The sequence below is a fragment of the Mobula hypostoma genome, chromosome 4 (assembly GCF_963921235.1).
Source record: "Mobula hypostoma chromosome 4, sMobHyp1.1, whole genome shotgun sequence".
Lineage (NCBI taxonomy): Eukaryota > Metazoa > Chordata > Chondrichthyes > Myliobatiformes > Myliobatidae > Mobula > Mobula hypostoma.
The window spans coordinates 184,807,708-184,826,552 of NC_086100.1; the positions used below are offsets into that span (position 1 = coordinate 184,807,708).

The 18,845-nt window shown below is 46.0% G+C and overlaps 1 protein-coding gene across 1 annotated transcript in view; it reads right to left on the reverse strand.

Moving 5' to 3' along the window:
- Positions 1-10,196: 10,196 nt before the first annotated feature.
- LOC134346001 (octopamine receptor 1-like) overlaps positions 10,197-18,845 on the reverse strand; it is a 41,910-nt gene continuing 33,261 nt past the window's right edge. The window contains exons 2-3 of the mRNA XM_063047341.1: positions 14,547-14,723; positions 10,197-10,878 (exon numbers count right to left, since the gene is read on the reverse strand). Coding sequence (XP_062903411.1) covers positions 10,197-10,878; positions 14,547-14,723 — 859 coding nt within the window. The remainder of the gene's footprint in view (positions 10,879-14,546; positions 14,724-18,845) is intronic.

Here is an 18,845-nt window from a genome sequence, read left to right on the forward strand (position 1 = left end):
GATGAAGGGTCCCGACCCAAAACGTGGACTATCTTTGTTCCCCTCCATTGATGCTGCTTGACCAGCTGAGTTCCTCCAGCAATTTGTGTGCGTTGATAATGATTTCCAGCATCTGCCAGTCCTCTTGAGTTACTGAGTCCAGGGGTGGTTCCTCATCTGAGTAGACAAATCCATTTGGCATTTGGCTGATTAAATAAGAAGGCCGCTAGTTTCATAGGAGTGGTCCCATTCATTTGACTGCATCACTGACTTTCATTATAAAGTTAAATGACCTGGTTTTTTCCCTTTTTTAAAAATTAATGTTATTAGTTTTAGTTAACCCACCTGTTAAGTGTGCTTTTAAATACATGAATTATTTAGTATTGTTTTTGATTTCTATACTTATTTAAATGTATTTCAGGAAGTTCTGAATATCTCTGATCATACCTGTCAGAGGCATGAGGACAGTCAGTGGGGATGGGGATTTGGTATTCCATATACTCATTTCATGGCAGCAAAGTCTCGAGGAGAACGAGAACCATATAAAAATGAAGGCTGACCCCAAACATTCTGCAGGAATCGTGGTGGAGATGAAAATTAATTTCCAACCACAATCCATTGTCAAAGAGTTGCTTATGCAAAATCATATGCCAAACACCACCTCGGTCTTTATCTGAAAAGCTTTAGCTCATCTCTGTAAACAACAGGAATTCTGCAGATGCTGGAAATTCAAGCAACATACATCGAAGTTGCTGGTGAACGCAGCAGGCCAAGCAGCATCTGTAGGAAGAGGTGCAGTCGACGTTTCAGGCCGAGACCCTTCGTCAGGACTAACTGAAGGAAGAGTGAGTAAGGGATTTGAAAGTTGGAGGGGGAGGGGGAGATCCAAAATGATAGGAGAAGACAGGAGGGGGAGGGATAGAGCCGAGAGCTGGACAGGTGATAGGCAAAAGGGGATACGAGAGGATCATGGGACAGGAGGTCCGGGAAGAAAGACAAGGAGGGTGGGGGGTGACCCAGAGGATGGGCAAGAGGTATATTCAGAGGGACAGAGGGAGAAAAAGGAGAGTGAGAGAAAGAATGTGTGCATAAAAATGAGTAACAGATGGGGTACGAGGGGGAGGTGGGGCCTTAGCGGAAGTTAGAGAAGTCGATGTTCATGCCATCAGGTTGGAGGCTACCCAGACGGAATATAAGGTGTTGTTCCTCCAACCTGAGTGTGGCTTCATCTTTACAGTAGAGGAGGCCGTGGATAGACATGTCAGAATGGGAATGGGATGTGGAATTAAAATGTGTGGCCACTGAGAGATCCTGCTTTCTCTGGCGGACAGAGCGTAGATGTTCAGCAAAGCGGTCTCCCAGTCTGCGTCGGGTCTCGCCAATATATAAAAGGCCACATCGGGAGCACCGGACGCAGTATATCACCCCAGTCGACTCACAGGTGAAGTGATGCCTCACCTGGAAGGACTGTTTGGGGCCCTGAATGGTGGTAAGGGAGAAAGTGTAAGGGCATGTGTAGCACTTGTTCCGCTTACACAGATAAGTGCCAGGAGGGAGATCAGTGGGGAGGGAAGGGGGGGACGAATGGACAAGGGAGTTGTGCAGGGAGCGATCCCTGCGGAATGCAGAGGGGGGGGAGGGAAAGATGTGCTTAGTGGTGGGATCCCATTGGAGTTGGCGGAAGTTACGGAAAATAATACGTTGGACCCGGAGGCTGGTGGGGTGGTAGGTGAGGACCAGGGGAACCCTATTCCTAGTGGGGTGGTGGGAGGATGGAGTGAGAGCAGATGTACGTGAAATGGGGGAGATGCGTTTAAGAGCAGAGTTGATAGTGGAGGAAGGGAAGCCCCTTTCTTTAAAAAAGGAAGACATCTCCCTTGTCCTAGAATGAAAAGCCTCATCCTGAGAGCAGATGCGGCGGAGACGGAGGAATTGTGAGAAGGGGATGGCGTTTTTGCAAGAGACAGGGTGAGAAGAGGAATAGTCCAGATAGCTGTGAGAGTCAGTAGGCTTATAGTATAGCTGTGAGAGTCAGTAGGCTTATAGTAGACATCAGTGGATAAGCTGTCTCCAGAGACAGAGACAGAAAGATCTAGAAAGGGGAGGGAGGTGTCGGAAATGGACCAGGTAAACTTGAGGGCAGGGTGAAAGTTGGAGGCAAAGTTAATAAAGTCAACGAGTTCTGCATGCGTGCAGGAAGCAGCGCCAATGCAGTCGTCGATGTAGCGAAGGAAAAGTGGGGGACAGATACCAGAATAGGCACGGAACATAGATTGTTCCACAAACCCAACAAAAAGGCAGGCATAGCTAGGACCATAGCTGCTTCCTGCACGCATGCAGAACTCGTTCACTTTATTAACTTTGCCTCCAACTTTCACCCTGCCCTCAAGTTTACCTGGTCCATTTCCAACACCTCCCTCCCCTTTCTAGATCTTTCTGTCTCTGTCTCTGGAGACAGCTTATCCACTGATGTCTACTATAAGCCTACTGACTCTCACAGCTATCTGGACACTTCCTCTTCTCACCCTGTCTCTTGCAAAAACACCATCCCCTTCTCGCAATTCCTCCGTCTCCGCCGCATCTGCTCTCAGGATGAGGCTTTTCATTCTAGGACGAGGAAGATGTCTTCCTTTTTTAAAGAAAGGGGCTTCCCTTCCTCCACCATCAACTCTGCTCTTAAACGCATCTCCCCCATTTCACGTACATCTGCTCTCACTCCATCCTCCCACCACCCCACTAGGAATAGGGTTCCCCTGGTCCTCACCTACCACCCCACCAGCCTCCGGGTCCAACGTATTATTTTCCGTAACTTCCGCCACCTCCAACGGGATCCCACCACTAAGCACATCTTTCCCTCCCCCCCCCTCTGCATTCCGCAGGGATCACTCCCTACACAACTCCCTTGTCCATTCGTCCCCCCCTTCCCTCCCCACTGATCTCCCTCCTGGCACTTATCCGTGTAAGCAGAACAAGTGCTACACATGCCCTTACACTTCCTCCCTTACCACCACTCAGGGCCCCAAACAGTCCTTCTAGGTGAGGCATCACTTCACCTGTGAGTCGACTGGGGTGATATACTGCATCCGGTGCTCCCGATGTGGCCTTTTATATATTGGCGAGACCCGACGCAGACTGGGAGACCGCTTTGCAGAACATCTACGCTCTGTCCGCCAGAGAAAGCAGGATCTCCCAGTGGCCACACATTTTAATTCCACATCCCATTCCCATTCTGACATGTCTATCCACGGCCTCCTCTACTGTAAAGATGAAGCCACACTCAGGTTGGAGGAACAACACCTTATATTCCGTCTGGGTAGCCTCCAACTTGATGGCATGAACATCGACTTCTCTAACTTCCGCTAAGGCCCCACCTCCCCCTCGTACCCCATCTGTTACTCATTTTTATGCACACATTCTTTCTCTCACTCTCCTTTTTCTCCCTCTGTCCCTCTGAATATACCTCTTGCCCATCCTCTGGGTCACCCCCCACCCTCCTTGTCTTTCTTCCCGGACCTCCTGTCCCATGATCCTCTCGTATCCCCTTTTGCCTATCACCTGTCCAGCTCTCGGCTCTATCCCTCCCCCTCCTGTCTTCTCCTATCATTTTGGATCTCCCCCTCCCCCTCCCCCTCCCCCTCCCCCTCCAACTCCAACTTTCAAATTCCTTACTCACTCTTCCTTCAGTTAGTCCTGACGAAGGGTCTCAGCCTGAAATGTCGACTGCACCTCTTCCTACAGATGCTGCTTGGCCTGCTGTGTTCACCAGCAACTTTGATGTATGTAGCTCATCTCTGTACTCAATGGCCACTTTATTAGGTACACCTGCTTATTAATGCAAACATCTAATCAGCCAATCATGTGATAGCAAATGAATGCATAAAAGCATGCAGACATGGTTAAGTAGTTTCAGTTGTTTTTCAGACAAGACATCAGAATGAGGAAGAAATGTGAACTATGTGAGTTCGACTGTGGAATGATTGCTGATGCCAGATGGGGTGGTTTGAATATCCTCGAAACTGCTGACCTCCCTGGATTTTCACGCACAATATCTCTAGAGCTTACAGAATGCATAAAACAAAAATCATCCTGCGAGCTGCAGTTTTGCGGATGAAAATGCCTTGTAATTGAGAGAGGTCAGAGGAGAATTGCCAGCCTGGTTCAAGCTGACAGGAAGGAAGTACAAATAACCCTGTATTACAACAGCAGTGCACAGAAGAACTTCTCTGAGCACACAACACATCGAACCTTGAAGTGGTTGGGCTACGGCAGCAGAAGGCCACAAACATATGTTTGATGGCCACTTTGTAAGGTACAGGATAATGTGGCCACTGAGTGTGTATGTTAAATATCACCTGGGACATTACCTGTTAATTTCTAGCTCCATGTTATATCCAGGATGAAATTAAGCATTAACGCTAACTGGAAGAGCATGTGGTTCATAATCTGTGTCAGTTTATCTGCCCCTTGCTGCACAAGGTAATAATTTTAAATATCTATTTATTGTTAAGCATAGATATTAGAACTAGACTTATCCAAGAGTGGGAGTTTGTTGCCCTGTTTCAAGAGTTGTATTGTTTTTATTGTATTTATTTATTTGTTGAGATACAGCGCGGAATAGTCCCTTACAGCCCTACGACCCATGCCACCCGGCAATCCCCCGATTTAGTCCTAGCCTAATCATGGGACAATTTACAATGACCAATTACCCTACCAACTAGTATGTCTCTGGACTGTAGGAGGAAACCCATGCAGTCACGCCGGGAATGTACAAACTCCTCATAGGCAGCGGCGGGAATTGAACCTGGGACACCTGTACTGTAAAGCGTTGTGCTAACCACTACGCTATTGTGCCACCCTCTGTGTTATATGAATACAGAATGTGTTGAAACTCAAATGCCACACAGTGAAGAGCAGAGCTACCCTCCTGAACCTACCTGTGAGTCCAGAGTGACACATAAAATGCTGGAGGAACGCAGCAAATCGGGCAGCGTCCATGGAGGGGAATAAACTGTCAATGTTTCAGGCTGAGACCTATTATCAGTCGTAATGATGGATCGCCAAGAGCACCACCAAGTGAACAGGTTATTGGGTTTCAGTAAATATCAAAGTCCTGATGCAATCTCACAGTATTGAAGCAGTTATCATAAAAGCCAATACAATTATTAAGGCAAAATAAATTTAATCTGACAGTTCACATTTAAATCAGAAACAGTACATAAATGATTTACAATGCAGCAACAAATAAAGAACTAATTTCAGTGCTTAATTTCACAGCAGTACAGTGGAAATGTGGTAGGTGGATGGGAGTGAAATAGCTTAGACAGAATTAGCAGCATCAAGCTGTTTGAGGAATTAAGTATATATCATCGACAGGAGAAATAGGAATAACTAGGGGCCCAGTCTCCTCTGACTAGACCTGGGAAGAGCTCTCACGGTTTCTGCCTTCACGGGTGTGTATTCACACGGAAGAAATGTGCAGAAGCTTCCCTTATCTCATTAAGTAAAGGCAGCTGAAAGAGATTTGGAGAGCTCTAAGGTCGAGGACCAGAGGGCACAGCCTCAAAATAGAGGGATGGCCCCTTAGAACAGAGATGAGAAGGAATTTCTTTAGCTGGAGGTGGTGAATCAGTGGACATTCATTGCCACAGATGGCTGTGGAGGCTAAGTCATTGGATATGTTTAAAGCAGAGGTTGACAGGTTCTTGGTTAGTAAGGGCATCAAAGGTTACGGGGAGAAGGCAAGAGAATGGGGTTGAGAGAGATAATAAATCAGCCATGATGGAATGGCAGAACAAACTCGATGGGCTGAATAGCCTAATTCTGCTCCTATCTCTTATGGTATCATATGTTTATGTTATGATATGTATTCATAGCATAAACTGATTTTCCTTTGTAAGCCATAAGGAGGTGATGAGATGTGATGAACCGGAACGTGCAGACATGGGATCCATCTTGATTGGATCTTCGGAGACACAAGAACTGCAGGAAATCCGGAACAACACACAAAGCGCTGGAGGCAGCATCTACGGAAGGGAAATGGACAGATGGCATTTTGCATCGAGATCCTTCAGGATAGGAGAGAATGAGGGGAGATAGCTGGAGTAAAAGGGCAGAGGCAAGGGTTGGAGCAAGAGCTGGCAGGTGAGATGGGTGGTGTTCAGATGAGACAGGGCTGATAGTGGGGAGGATGTGAGAATGCCTCTCATGCCTCTTTTCCAGTATGCTGCTTGGATTAGAAAACATGACAGGGCAAGTTGAGCAAGCTAATGCTTTCCCTTTAGAGCGAAGGATCAGAGGCTGCTTGATAGAGGTGTGCAGCGTGATAAGAGGCAAAGTTAGAGAGGACAGCCACAACCTTTTTCCCAGAGCAGCAATGACTAGTGCGAGAGGGCGTACTTTTAAGGTGATTGAAGGAAAGTAGAGGAGGGGTGTCAGTCATAGGTTTTTTCACATAGAGTGGTAGGTGTGTTGGAATAAACTGCCAGGTGTAATGGTGTCATCGTCATTGTGTACCATTGATGACATGGGCACTTACGGTCTCCATGACCATGATTGTTCTTGGCAAACTTTTCTGCAGAAGTGGTTTGCCATTGCCTTTTTCTGGGCAGTGTCTTTACAAGACGGATGACCCCAGCCAGTATCAATACTCTTCAGAGATTGTCTGCCGGGCATCAGTGGTTGCATAAGCTGTACCAGCCCCTCATATGACCATCCACCAGCTGCTCCCATGGCTCCATGTGACCCTGATCGGGGAGTGGGACTTAGCAGGTACTATACTTTGCCCAAGGGTGACCTGCAGGCTAACGGAGGGAAGGAGCACCTTGTGCTTCCTTTGGTAGAGGCATATCTCCATCGTGCTACTCCTGGTAGAGGCAGACAATTAAGACATTTTTAGATAGGCATATGGATGAAAGAAATAAATGGAGGCTATGAGGGAGGAAAGGGTTAGATTGATCTTGGAGTAGGTTCAAAGGTTGGCACAACCTGTGGGCTGAAGGGCCTGTATTGTGCTGCTTTGTTCAATGTTTCCAATTTTATACACTTCTATCAAGTCACCTCTCATCTTCCTTTGGTCCAAAGTGAAAAGCCCTAGCTTATTCAATCTTCGCCCCTAAGACATGTTCTCTATTCCAGGCAGTACCTTGATAAATCTCCTGTGCAATCTCTCTAACACTTCCACATCCTTTCCATAATGAGGTTTTATAGAGCTGCAACATTACTCAGGGCTCTTGAACTCAATCTCCAGAAGGCAAACATAACACACTCCCTCTTAACCTCCCCAAGAATCCTGCCATTAATCATGCACTCTGTTTTCAAGTTCAACCCGCACACTTTTCTGGATTGCACTGTTTCCCTGTACTCGAAAAGACTTGAGACTCTCTTCTTGCATGTGGCAGATGGTGCAGGATGTGCCAATCCCGTTCACCGATTCAATTTTTGGGACATGCGACTACTTTGTGCCCTTTTCGAATCGGTGGTGGGAACTGACTTGACTTCTCAAAGTTAAAATTAAAGTCAAAGTAAATATGTTATTAATTGTGTATATGTTACCTCATTTTCTCGCGGGCACTTACAGGAAAATAAAGAAAGACAATGGAATTCATGAAAAAAATGTATTCATAAACAAGACTGACAAACAGCCAATGTGCAAACGAAGACAAATCATGTAACTTAAAATAAATTAAATAATAAACAAATACATAAATAAATAGATAGGTAGGTATGTAGGTAGATAAATAAATAATTCTGAGACCATGAATTTGCAGAGTCCTTGATGGAGTCTGTAGAGAAATAAAAATAAATACAAAATTTTACTGAAAACCACACATAAACAGGCAAGGACTGACAAATAACCAATGTGCAAAAGAAAACAAACTGCAAATACAAATAATACTGAGCACACGAGTTGTAAAGGGTCCTTCAGTGTGAGTCTGTAGGTTGTGGAATCAGTTCAGTGTTGAGGTGAATGAAGTTATCCATGCTGGTTCAGGAACCTGATGGTTGGAGGGTAATAATTGCTCTTGAACCTGGTGGTACGGGATCTAAGGCCTCCTGCCTCCTGCTCAATAGTAGAAGGGAGAAGAGATCATGGCCTGGATGATGGTTGCAGTCCTTCTGTCCCATAATAACGGGTCGACAGTTCCATGATTCAGACCCTGAGATGGTGAAGGAATGGCGACAGAATTCCGAGCTGGGTTGCTGTGTGACTGGGAGGGGAATCTGCGGGTGGTGGTGCTCCATTTGACTGCTGCCCTTTTGCTGCTTGGTGAAAACTGTCACAAGTAGGGGAAGTTTCAGGTCTAATGTCTCCTTTCTTTATTAGATGGAGGGGATGTGGACCAAGTGTGAGAGAATCATTGTGAGACCAGCCAGGGAAGTTGGCAATAGGCTTTCATCCCCGACTTCCTCCACCATCAGATTTCACTCTTTTAGACCATAAGATATAGGAGCAGCTCCATCATTCTATCATGGCTGACTTATTATCCCTCTCAACCCTGCCTTCTCCCTGTAACCTTTAACACGCTTGCTAATTAATCCCTACTCTAAACATATCAAATGACTTGGCCGCCACAGCCTTCTGTGGCAATAAATTCCACAGACTCACCACCCACTGGCTAAAGAACTTCCTCCTCATCTTTGTTCTGAAGGACGTCCTCCTATTCTGACACTGTGCCTCCCGATCCTAGACTTCCCCACTAAAGGAAACAGCCTCTCCATGTCTACTGAATCTAGGCCTGTCAGTATTTGATGTTTCAATGAGATTTCCGGCCCCCCCTCCACCAATTCTTCTAAACTCCAGTGAGTACTCTGGAGCGATTACTCCAGAGTATTTTTTCTCTCTTTTGCTTACCACTGCTGTTATATATTATCTATTTTATTGTGATTTACAGCATATTTTATGCCGCAAAACAAACTTCACGATGTCTGGCAGTGATAAGATTGTGATTCTGATTCTGCTTTCTGCTTGTTCTGTGGTTCCACGCTCCCTGAACCTCTAATTCCCACATTATAATTCCCCAAGTACCTGCAACCTTCAGATCTGAACCCTCCTGATCACTCCCGAATTTATTCCTCCATTTTTATCGAGCCCATGAGTTCATCCCCTTCCTGGACTTCCTTGCCCTTCTGTCATCCCATAAGATCATAAAAAAAGGGAGCAGAATTAGGCTATTCGGCCCATTGAGTCTGCTTCACCATTCCATCATGGCTGATTTATTACTCCTCTCGACTCCATCCCCCTGCCTTCTCCGTGTAACCTCTAATGCCTTCACTAATCAGAAATTTATCAACATCTGCTTTAAATATACCCAGTGACCTGGCCTCAGCTGTCTGTGGCAATGAATTCCGCAGGTTCACCATCCTCTGGCTAAAGAAATTCCTCCCCATCTCTGTTCTGCAGATTCTCCTTAAAAGCCACCTTTTAGAATGAGCTTTCGTTCACCTCCTCCAAGCATCTCCTGAGTTTTTTCCTTCTGAGCACCCTGTAATGTTTTCACTTGGTTATACAGCAGGCTCTGTGTATTTGGAAGTGGTTTAAATTTACAGTATCGCTCTGGTTATTTGGCTCCTTCCTTTGCCAATACCTCTCGTCACATCTACCAGTGGGAAGGTAACATTTAACACCAGAAGGAACAGGCACGAGGTTATTTTGACAAGTTGACAAGCTATGCAGTGTCTTGTAGAAATCGCCATAAGATTCTTCGTGATTTCACTGCTCTAGTGAGAGTACAGAATGTTTAATATGTGACACAGAGGTTGCTGGAACCAAGTTTAGTAGCATTAACAATATTTTCAAAGGATATTAACTCGGGTCGGAAGTTTTTACTTGCCACATCTTCGCGGCTGTTTTTAGATTACAGGCAAAAATAAACAAGGAAAAGAGAGAGGTCCACAAGACACATCAAACTTGAAGGGGAGACGTTGGTGCAAGAAGCACCAAACAAAAACTTGGTTCCATGTCTTGTGGATGGAAGGGAAGGCCGAGGGGTGAGAAGGGCTCTGTGTTTCTGAAGCGCTGTGCAAGTATTGCTGCTAAAGAGCATCTGATCAACTTTCGCAGAGCAAGGAAGTGGGGCAGTGAAGGAATTGCAAGGAACAAGAAGGAATCGATGAGCGGGTCAGTGCAGAAGGATGGGATACACAGAGTGATGCAGAGTCACTCAGAGGTCACAACACAAAAATGGGCCATTTGACTTATTGCTCTTCCCAAAACCTTCCTACTGCTTTGACTTGCTCTTGCCTCCAGTGGGAATTCCTGTCACCCTGGTATTGTACTCCGCATCCTGGGCAGTCTTTGAGAAGGTCACGATGGAGACCATGTCCTCGCCAATGTCCACTTGTGAGCTCCAACGCTGGCAGATCAGCAGCTTCTTAAGCGCCCGCTGGAAGTCGCGATTGAGGAAGGCATAAAGCATGGGGTTAATGGTGGAGTTACAGTACCCCAGCCATGTTATCACCTTGAAGACATGCACGATGACTTCACTGGTCTCCTCTGCGCTGTGCACCGCCAGCCAAACATTCAGGACAAAGTACGGCAGCCAGCATAAGACAAAAACAGAGATGATGATACTCATTGTCCGGGTGGCCTTGTTCTCCAGCTGCAGGTTGTTGGGGCGTTTGCTGTTGGGGTGGTAGTGGAGGTCCAGGGTCTGCGACATGATCCTGGTGGCCTTTAGACGGGAGGCCCGGTAGATGAAGAAGTACATGCTGCACATGATCAGGAAGGGGATGTAGAAGGCCAAAGCAGACGCCACGATGGCAAATGTCCAGTTAGTCACAAAGACACACTCTGTGCCGGCATCAAAGTTAACGCCGGGTATTTCATTCCATCCTTGCATCACTGGCAGGAAGGAAATCAGCGAAGAGTAGACCCAAATGGTCACGGCCATGATGATACATCTGCAAAAGCAATAAAGATGTAAGCACTGGCATCCTGACGACGGGTGAAACTCAACTTGGCAGGAGGAATCACCTGAGGCACACAGAAACTAGCCTCCCCTCCACTCTCTCTACACTTCTCACTTTTGCCTCAGTAAAGCAGTCGGCACCCTGGATGTTCACTTTTCTTCCCCCCTCCCCCCGTCGGGCAGAACTTACAAACACCCAAAAGCATAAATCATCAGGCTCAAGAACAACTTAGAAGTATTGAATGAATCCCTCATACAATAAGATGGATTCTTGACCTCAAGTTTTAGTCTGTCTTCACTGCACTTTCTCTCTGGCTGTATTTTGCACTCTGTTATAATTGTGTTTATTGAGATACAGCACAAAATAGGCCCTTCCAGCCCTTCGAGCCACGTCGCCCAGCAATCCCATGAGTTAGCTCTAGGGACACAAATCAAAGTTGCTGGTGAACGCAGCAGGCCAGGCAGCATCTCTAGGAAGAGGTACAGTCGACGTTTCGGGCCAAGACTGTTTGTCAGGACTAACTGAAGGAAGAGCTAGTAAGAGATTTGAAAGGGGGAGGGGGAGATCCAAAATGATAGGAGAAGACAGGAGGGGGAGGGATGCTGCCTGGCCTGCTGCATTCACCAGCAACTTTGATGTGTGTTGCTTGAATTTCCAGCATCTGCAGAATTCTTCGTGTTTGAGTTAACTCTAGGGGACAACTTACCCACCAATCGGTATATCTTTGGCCTGTGGGAGGAAACTGGAGCACCTGGAGCAAATAGTGCAGTCATGGGGAGAGTGTACAAACTCCTTACAGGCAACAGTGGGAATTGAACCCATGTTGCCTTTAGTGTAAAGCATTCTGCTAACCACTACACTACTGTGCTGCCCTTGTAGTACTTCAAAGCACTTGTAGTACTGTAATGATTTGATCTGTCTGAACAGTATGCAAGACAATCTTTTCACTATATCTATCTATATGTGACAAGGATAAACTCATTCCAATTGCAATCCAAAGGGAAGGGTTTAAACACTAGAAGAGTAAGGCTTACCAGAAGTCACAGGGGTGGTCTGCGACATTTGGCACATTACCCTTAAGAAACTTGCATTGACACAGCCATGACAGTATGAAAAATGGAAGATTCTATTGCTGCTGTGAGAATTCCCAGGAAAATCCATCCCTCCCCCTCCTGTCTTCTCCTATCATTTTGGATCTCCCCCTCCCCCTCCAACTTTCAAATCTCTTACTCACTCTTCCTTCAGTTAGTCCTGACGAAGGGTTTTGGCCTGAAACGTCGACTGTACCTCTTCCTAGAGATGCTGCCTGGCCTGCTGTGTTCACCAGCAACTTTGATGTGTGTTGCCTTTTCCTTACATTGTTAGTTTCAATCAAGCCACCGCCTCCTGACATCTCTCCACCTCTCCTGCCTCCAGATATGCATTGGGTTACTTTTAAAGCCCATCAGTCTCAATGGTTGTCAACAGTAACTTGATCCCCAATTCACACCTTATATTTGCACATTAGGTAAAGATAAAGGATCTGCTTTGTCACAGGATCTTCGAAATAAAACAGTGAAATGTGTCCTTTTGTTCAATGACCCACCACAGTCCGAAGATGTGCTGGCAGCAGCCAGTAAGTATTGCCATGCTTTCAGTACCATCAAAAACATGCCCTACCCCTACCCTTACTTCTTTTGAAACGTAGGAAGAAAGCAGAGTGCCCGGGGGAAACCTATGCAGTATGGGGAAAACGTACAAACTCCTTACACACAGTGGCGTGAATTGAACGCTGATAGCTGATCATTGGTGTTGTAAAACGAATGCACTACCCACTACGCCAGCAGGCTGCCCTGTGCAGAGTCACCGTACCGTGCAACTTTGCCCATCTGTCTGCACAGGAGCCATTTGGTGATTGTATCTGTTGGACCATTAAGAGAAGCCAACAGCAGGATGGGATTCTCTGTCTCATCCTGCAACTCCAAGGAATCTCTGGACTCTCCCCTGACCTGCAAGTTGATTGTGATGGTTGGTGGTTGGGAAGGTCGGCCATTGAAAATCTTGCCTGGCGTTTTACCGGAAAATCAGATTCAGATGCATTTACTTATCGCGTGTTAATCAAGACATACAAGCGTTGCCACACATTCCGACACCAGAAAAGCATGACCAGCAGAACAACACACGTAAAAACAGAAAAAACAAGCCCCTTTCCTTTCTCCCATTCACACACACAGATTGACTTCCAACCTAGGGAAAGATGCCCTAGGTCTCCAGCCTCCAGTGGTATGTATCCTATCCCATGCTTGTCTCCAGGTGACATTCTACTCATCAGAATGCCCCTTATTATTATCAGATCCCAATACCCCTCTTTCCCCAACCATAAAGCCCTGGGCATCTGCCACCCCACTCTTTCTTGTCGTAGAATTTTTAACTAAGTAGAGCATCTCACCATTCACCTCAATGCGCCATTGCTTCACAATGCCAGCTTTCGCCAATCAGCGTTCAGTTCCCGCCACTCATAAACTCGAGAAACCCTGCAGGTGCTGGAAATCCAGAGCAACACACACAAAATGCTGGAGGAACTCAGCAGGCCAGGCAGCATCTAAGGAAATGAAAAAACAGTGGACGTTTCGGGCGGTGACCCTTCTTCAGGGCTGAGAAGGAAGGGGGAAGATGCCAGAATAGAAATGTGGGGGGGGGGGAGGGGAAGGAGGCGAGCTGGAAGGTGATAGGTGAAGCCAGGTGGGTGGGAAAGGTAAAGGCTGGAGAGGAAGGAATCTGATAGGAAAGGAGAGTGAACCATCGGAGAAAGGGAAGGAGGAAGTGATCCAGGGGGAATGGTAGGCAGGTGAGAAGAGTGGAAGGTCAGATTGGGGAACAGAGGAAGGGGGGGAGGGAGGATTTTTTTTACTGGATGGAGAAACCAATATTCATGCCATCAGGTTGGAGGTTACCCAGATGGAATATAAGGTACTGTTCTTCCACCCTGAGGGTGGCCTCATCTGGGCACAAGAGGAGACCATGGACCGACATGGGAATTGGAATAAAAATGTTTAGCCACCGGGAAGCTCTGCTTGTGGTGGATGGAGAGGAGGTGCTCGATGAAGTGGTCTCTCATATGGGCAGGTGTAGCGCTCAGGCTGGTTCCTGTCACAGCCTGTAAGGAGTTTGTACGTTCTCCCCGTGACCACGTATTTCCTCTGGGTGCTCCAGTTTCCTCCATCATTCCAAGGATGTAGAGGTTAGGTTAGTAATTTGTGGGATTGATATGTAGGAACCTGAAGTGGATGACATTTGCAGACTGCCCCCAGGACAATTGACACAAATTTCTTTTGACTGAAATGACGCGTCTTACTACATGTTTCGATGGACCTGTACACTTGACAAATAAAGCTCATCTTCAAGATCTTTAGTCATCAAGTGGCTCCATTTATCTAGTCTAGCAGTTTACTGCATCCGTGCAGAGAAACGTCCAATGCCCTGATAACTTTGGTTTCTGAACAATGACATATTGTGAAGTGTCCTGTTCAGTAAAACTGTTGGACATACAACATTACAACTAAAATGGTCTCCAAGCAAGAGTGTCCATTACTAAGGGCAATTGTTATTGAAGATTTGAATTAGCAAGGATGGCTTTGCTCATTGGTAGGGTAAGAACCAGGTACAATGACTTGACTGACCTTTTGCGAGACATCCTCTTCGGGTAGTTGTAAGGCGTAACTACTGAGCAGTACCGGTCCAGGCTAATGAAACACAGGGTTACAATGGAGGCTGTGCAGAACATGACATCGAAGGAGATCCAGACTTTGCAGAACTGATGACCAAACATCCACAATCCTGTCACTTCGTAGATAATACTGCAAAAGGAAGAGGAGCCCAGATTGTAAATGGAAAAAAAAATCATACTTTGACCTAAATCTTTCAGAATCTTCACATTTCAACTGCACTTACAGTAAGGCTGAAACTCTTTACTATAAATAAGATAATCATGAATAAATGCAGTCAAATGCCTAACAAACCAGTCCCTTCTCCCAGGAGAGTATCCATAACCTTCCAATTGCTGCACATTCATGTGTCTGTTTAAAAGCTTCTTGAATGCCTCTATGGTATTTGCCTTCACCACCAGTGCTCCTTGGAATGCGTACCCGCTAATCCAGGCAGCATCCCGGTAAGGCTCTTTGCAGCCTTAAGAGTCCTCCACACCTAGTTTGTCAAGATACTGATCCTAGATTGTTTAAAGTCATTTCCTGTACACAAGTGTAAGGAGAATGAAATAATTGTTACTCCAGATCTGATGCAGAACAACCAAAAAACACAACAAAAGGTAGACAGGACACAATAATGATTTTAAAACAGAGTAAATATTAATACGCAAACAACAGGAATTCTGCAGATGCTGGAAATTCAAGCTTACATCAAAGTTGCTGGTGAACGCAGCAGGCCAGGCAGCATCTATAGGAAGAGGCGCAGTCGACGTTTCAGGCCGAGACCTGACGAAGGGTCTCGGCCTGAAACGTCGACTGCGCCTCTTCCTATAGATGCTGCCTGGCCTGCTGCGTTCACCAGCAACTTTGATGTAAGCTTAAATATTAATACATAAGATTGCTTATATACACAGATTGATTGTATGTCATAAAGTGAAGGTAGGCTGTACTTAGGTTGACTGATCAGAAGTAATAAAGTCGTGGTGGAGGTATTGATTAGTCTTACTGCTCGGGGAAAGCAACTGTTTCTGAGTTTGGTGGTCCTGATATGGATGTATGTTGCCTTCCTCCTGAAGGGAGTGGGACAAACAGTCAATACACACAAAATGCTGGTGGAACGCAGCAGGCCAGGCAGCATCTATAGGAAGAGGTACAGTCGACGTTTCGGGCTGAGACTCTTCGTCAGGACTAACTGAAAGAAGAGATGGTAAGAGATTTGAAAGTGGGAGGGGGAGGGGGAGATCCGAAATAATAGGAGAAGACAGGAGGGGGAGGGATGAAGCTAAGAGCTGGAAAGTTGATTGGCAAAAGGGATACAAGGCTGGATAAGGGAGAGGATGATGGGACGGGAGGCCTAGGGAGAAGGAAAGGGGGAGGGGAGCACCAGAGGAAGATACAATGAGAGGGACAGAGGGAGAAAAAAGAGAGTGAAAGAAGGGGGGGGGGCGCGCGTGTGCGGAGATAAATAAATAAATAAATATACAAATAAGGGATGGGGTAAGAAGGGGAGGGGCATTAACGAAACTTAGAGAAGTCAATGTTCATGCCATCAGGTTGGAGGCTACCCAGACGGAATATAAGGTGTTGTTCCTCCATCCTGAGTGTGGCTTCATCCTGACAGTAGAGGAGGCCATGGATGGACATATCAGAATGGGAATGGGACATGGAATTAAAATGTGTGGCCACTGGGAGATCCTGCTTTCTCTGGCAGACTGCTTTCTCTCTCTTTTTTTCTCCCTCTGTCCCTCTCACTATATCTTCCTCTGGTGCTGCCCTCCCTCTCTATTTCTCCCTAGGCCTCCTGTCCCATGATCCTCTCCCTTCTTCGGCCTTGTATCCCTTTTGCCAATCAACTTTCCAGCTCTTAGCTCCATCCCTCCCCCTCTTGTCTTCTCCTATCATTTTGGATCTCCCCCTCCCTCTCCCACTTTCAAATCTCTTACTATCTCTTCTTTCAGTTAGTCCTGACGAAGGGTCTCGGCCCAAAATGTCGACTGTACCTCCGCCTGTAGATGCTGCCTGGCCTGCTGAGTTCAACCAGCATTTTGTGTGTGTTGCTTGAATTTCCAGCATCTGCAGATTTCCTCTTGGGGACAAACAGTCCATGAGCAGAGTGTGTGGGGTCCTTCATGAAGTTACTGGTCCTTTTCCGGCACGTTTCTAGGTACATGTCCTTGGTGTCAGGTAGGCTGGTGCCAGTAAAGCACTGGGCAGTTTTGACTTCCCGTTGTAGATTCTTCCTGTCCGCTGCAGTGCTGTTTCCGTACCAAAGAGCGATGCAGCTTGTAAGATGCTCTCTACTGCACCTCTGTAGAATGATGTGAGTATGGTTGTGCAAAGTCTAGCTCTCTTCAAGCCTCCTCAGAAGGTAGAGACATTGGTGAGCTTTCCTGATTGTGTAGGATGTGTTCTGGGATGAAGAGAGGTTGTGTGAGATGTGCACTCCCAGGAGTCTAAAACTGCTCACAGTTTCCACTGCTGTGTTGCCAACGTAAAGAGAGGTGTGAGTTGTGCGAGTTCTCTTGAAGTCGATAACAATCTCCTTTGACTTGCTGACATTAAGGAAGAGGTTGTTTGCCTGGCATAAGATGTCAGACTCCTCCACCTCCTCTCTGTAGGCCGTCTCACCTTTGTTGGTGACGACTGTCATGTCATCAGCAAACTTGACGATGCGATCGCTCGGGCATTTGGCCGTGCAGTCATGTAAGAGTAATGTGTACAGCATTGGGGCACCCGTGTTGAGGAGGGAGGTGCAGTTGTGCATCCTGACTATCTGTATATTTGTTAGGAAGTCCAACACCCAGTTGCACAATGGTACCTAAGTCATACTCAGACCTAAATCTTACAGATCTTTACATTTGAACTGCAAAATACTGCCAGGCTGGAACACTTAACTTTGTGCTTGACCCAAAGGAGTTTTCCAAAATGATGAAAGCACTTGTAAACTCTAACTATTTTAAACTTTTATGGTGACGAAACACACACAGTACTGCTTAGCAAAATACACTCTGCCTTGCTGCTTTTCTTGTACAGTCCACAGATTATGGTCACAGTTATACTCTGTGTTTGTAAAACGGAAATTCATGTAGTACTCTTGACAGAATACAGAAGATGGAATGCTACACCACAACACAGGCCCTTTGGTCCTTGATGTTGTTCCCTGCTTTTGTTCTACTCTAAGATTAATCTAAACCTTCCCTCCTGCATCGTCTTCCATTTTTCTGTCATCTATCTAAGAGCTTCTAAAATGCCCCAAATGTATCTGCCTCGACCACCACCCCTGGCAGTGTGTTCCAGGTACCCACCACTCTGTGTAAAAACTTACCTCTGACATGGAAACATGGCATTCTGCCCGACTGGGCCATGCCCATCCAAGATAGTCCCAGATGCCTGTACTTGGCCCATAGCCCTCTGAAATTTTCCTATCCATATACCTGTTCAGGTGTCACTGAAAAGTTGCCATTGCACCTGCAGTAACTGTTTTTAAAGCAGAGGATGGTAAGTTCTCAATTAGTAAGGGCATCAATGGTTATGGTGAGAAGGGGATTGAGAGGAATAATAAATTAACCATGATGCAGCAGACTCTATGAGTGGATTGACCTAATTCTGCACTATGTCTACTGGTCATAATCACTTCCTCTGGCATCTCATTCTCGATGTACTGTATGTATTACCCTTTGCATGAAGAAGTTGCCCCTCAAGTCGCTTTAAAATCTTTCCTCTCTCACCTCATAACTATACCCTCCAGCTTTTGGTTTCCTTTCCCAGGAAAAAGGACAGTGTACATTCACCCTATCTATGCCCGCATGATTTTATACACGTCTGTAAGGTTATCTCCCAGTCTCTTACACTCTATGGAATAAAAGCTTAGCCTCAATTTCAAGTTCAAGTTTGTGGTCATTTAACCATGCATATGTATACAGCTAAACAAAACAACATTGCTCAGGGACCAAGGTGCAAAACACAGTGCATGTGTCACATACAGCACATAAAATAATATTAACACATAATAAGAAATATTCTGTAGATGTACAAGTTGACATAAAGTGCAGGTACACAGTAACACATAGTTAAATATACAACTGCATTACTGCTACTGGTCCCATCATAAATAATATGTAAACACGAGGAATTCTGCAGATGCTGGAAATTCAAGCAACACACATCAAAGTTGCTGGTGAATGCAGCAGGCCAGGCAGCATCTCTGGGAAGAGGTACAGTCGATATTTCAGGCCGAGGCCCTTCATCAAGACTAACTGAAAGAAGAGTGAGTAA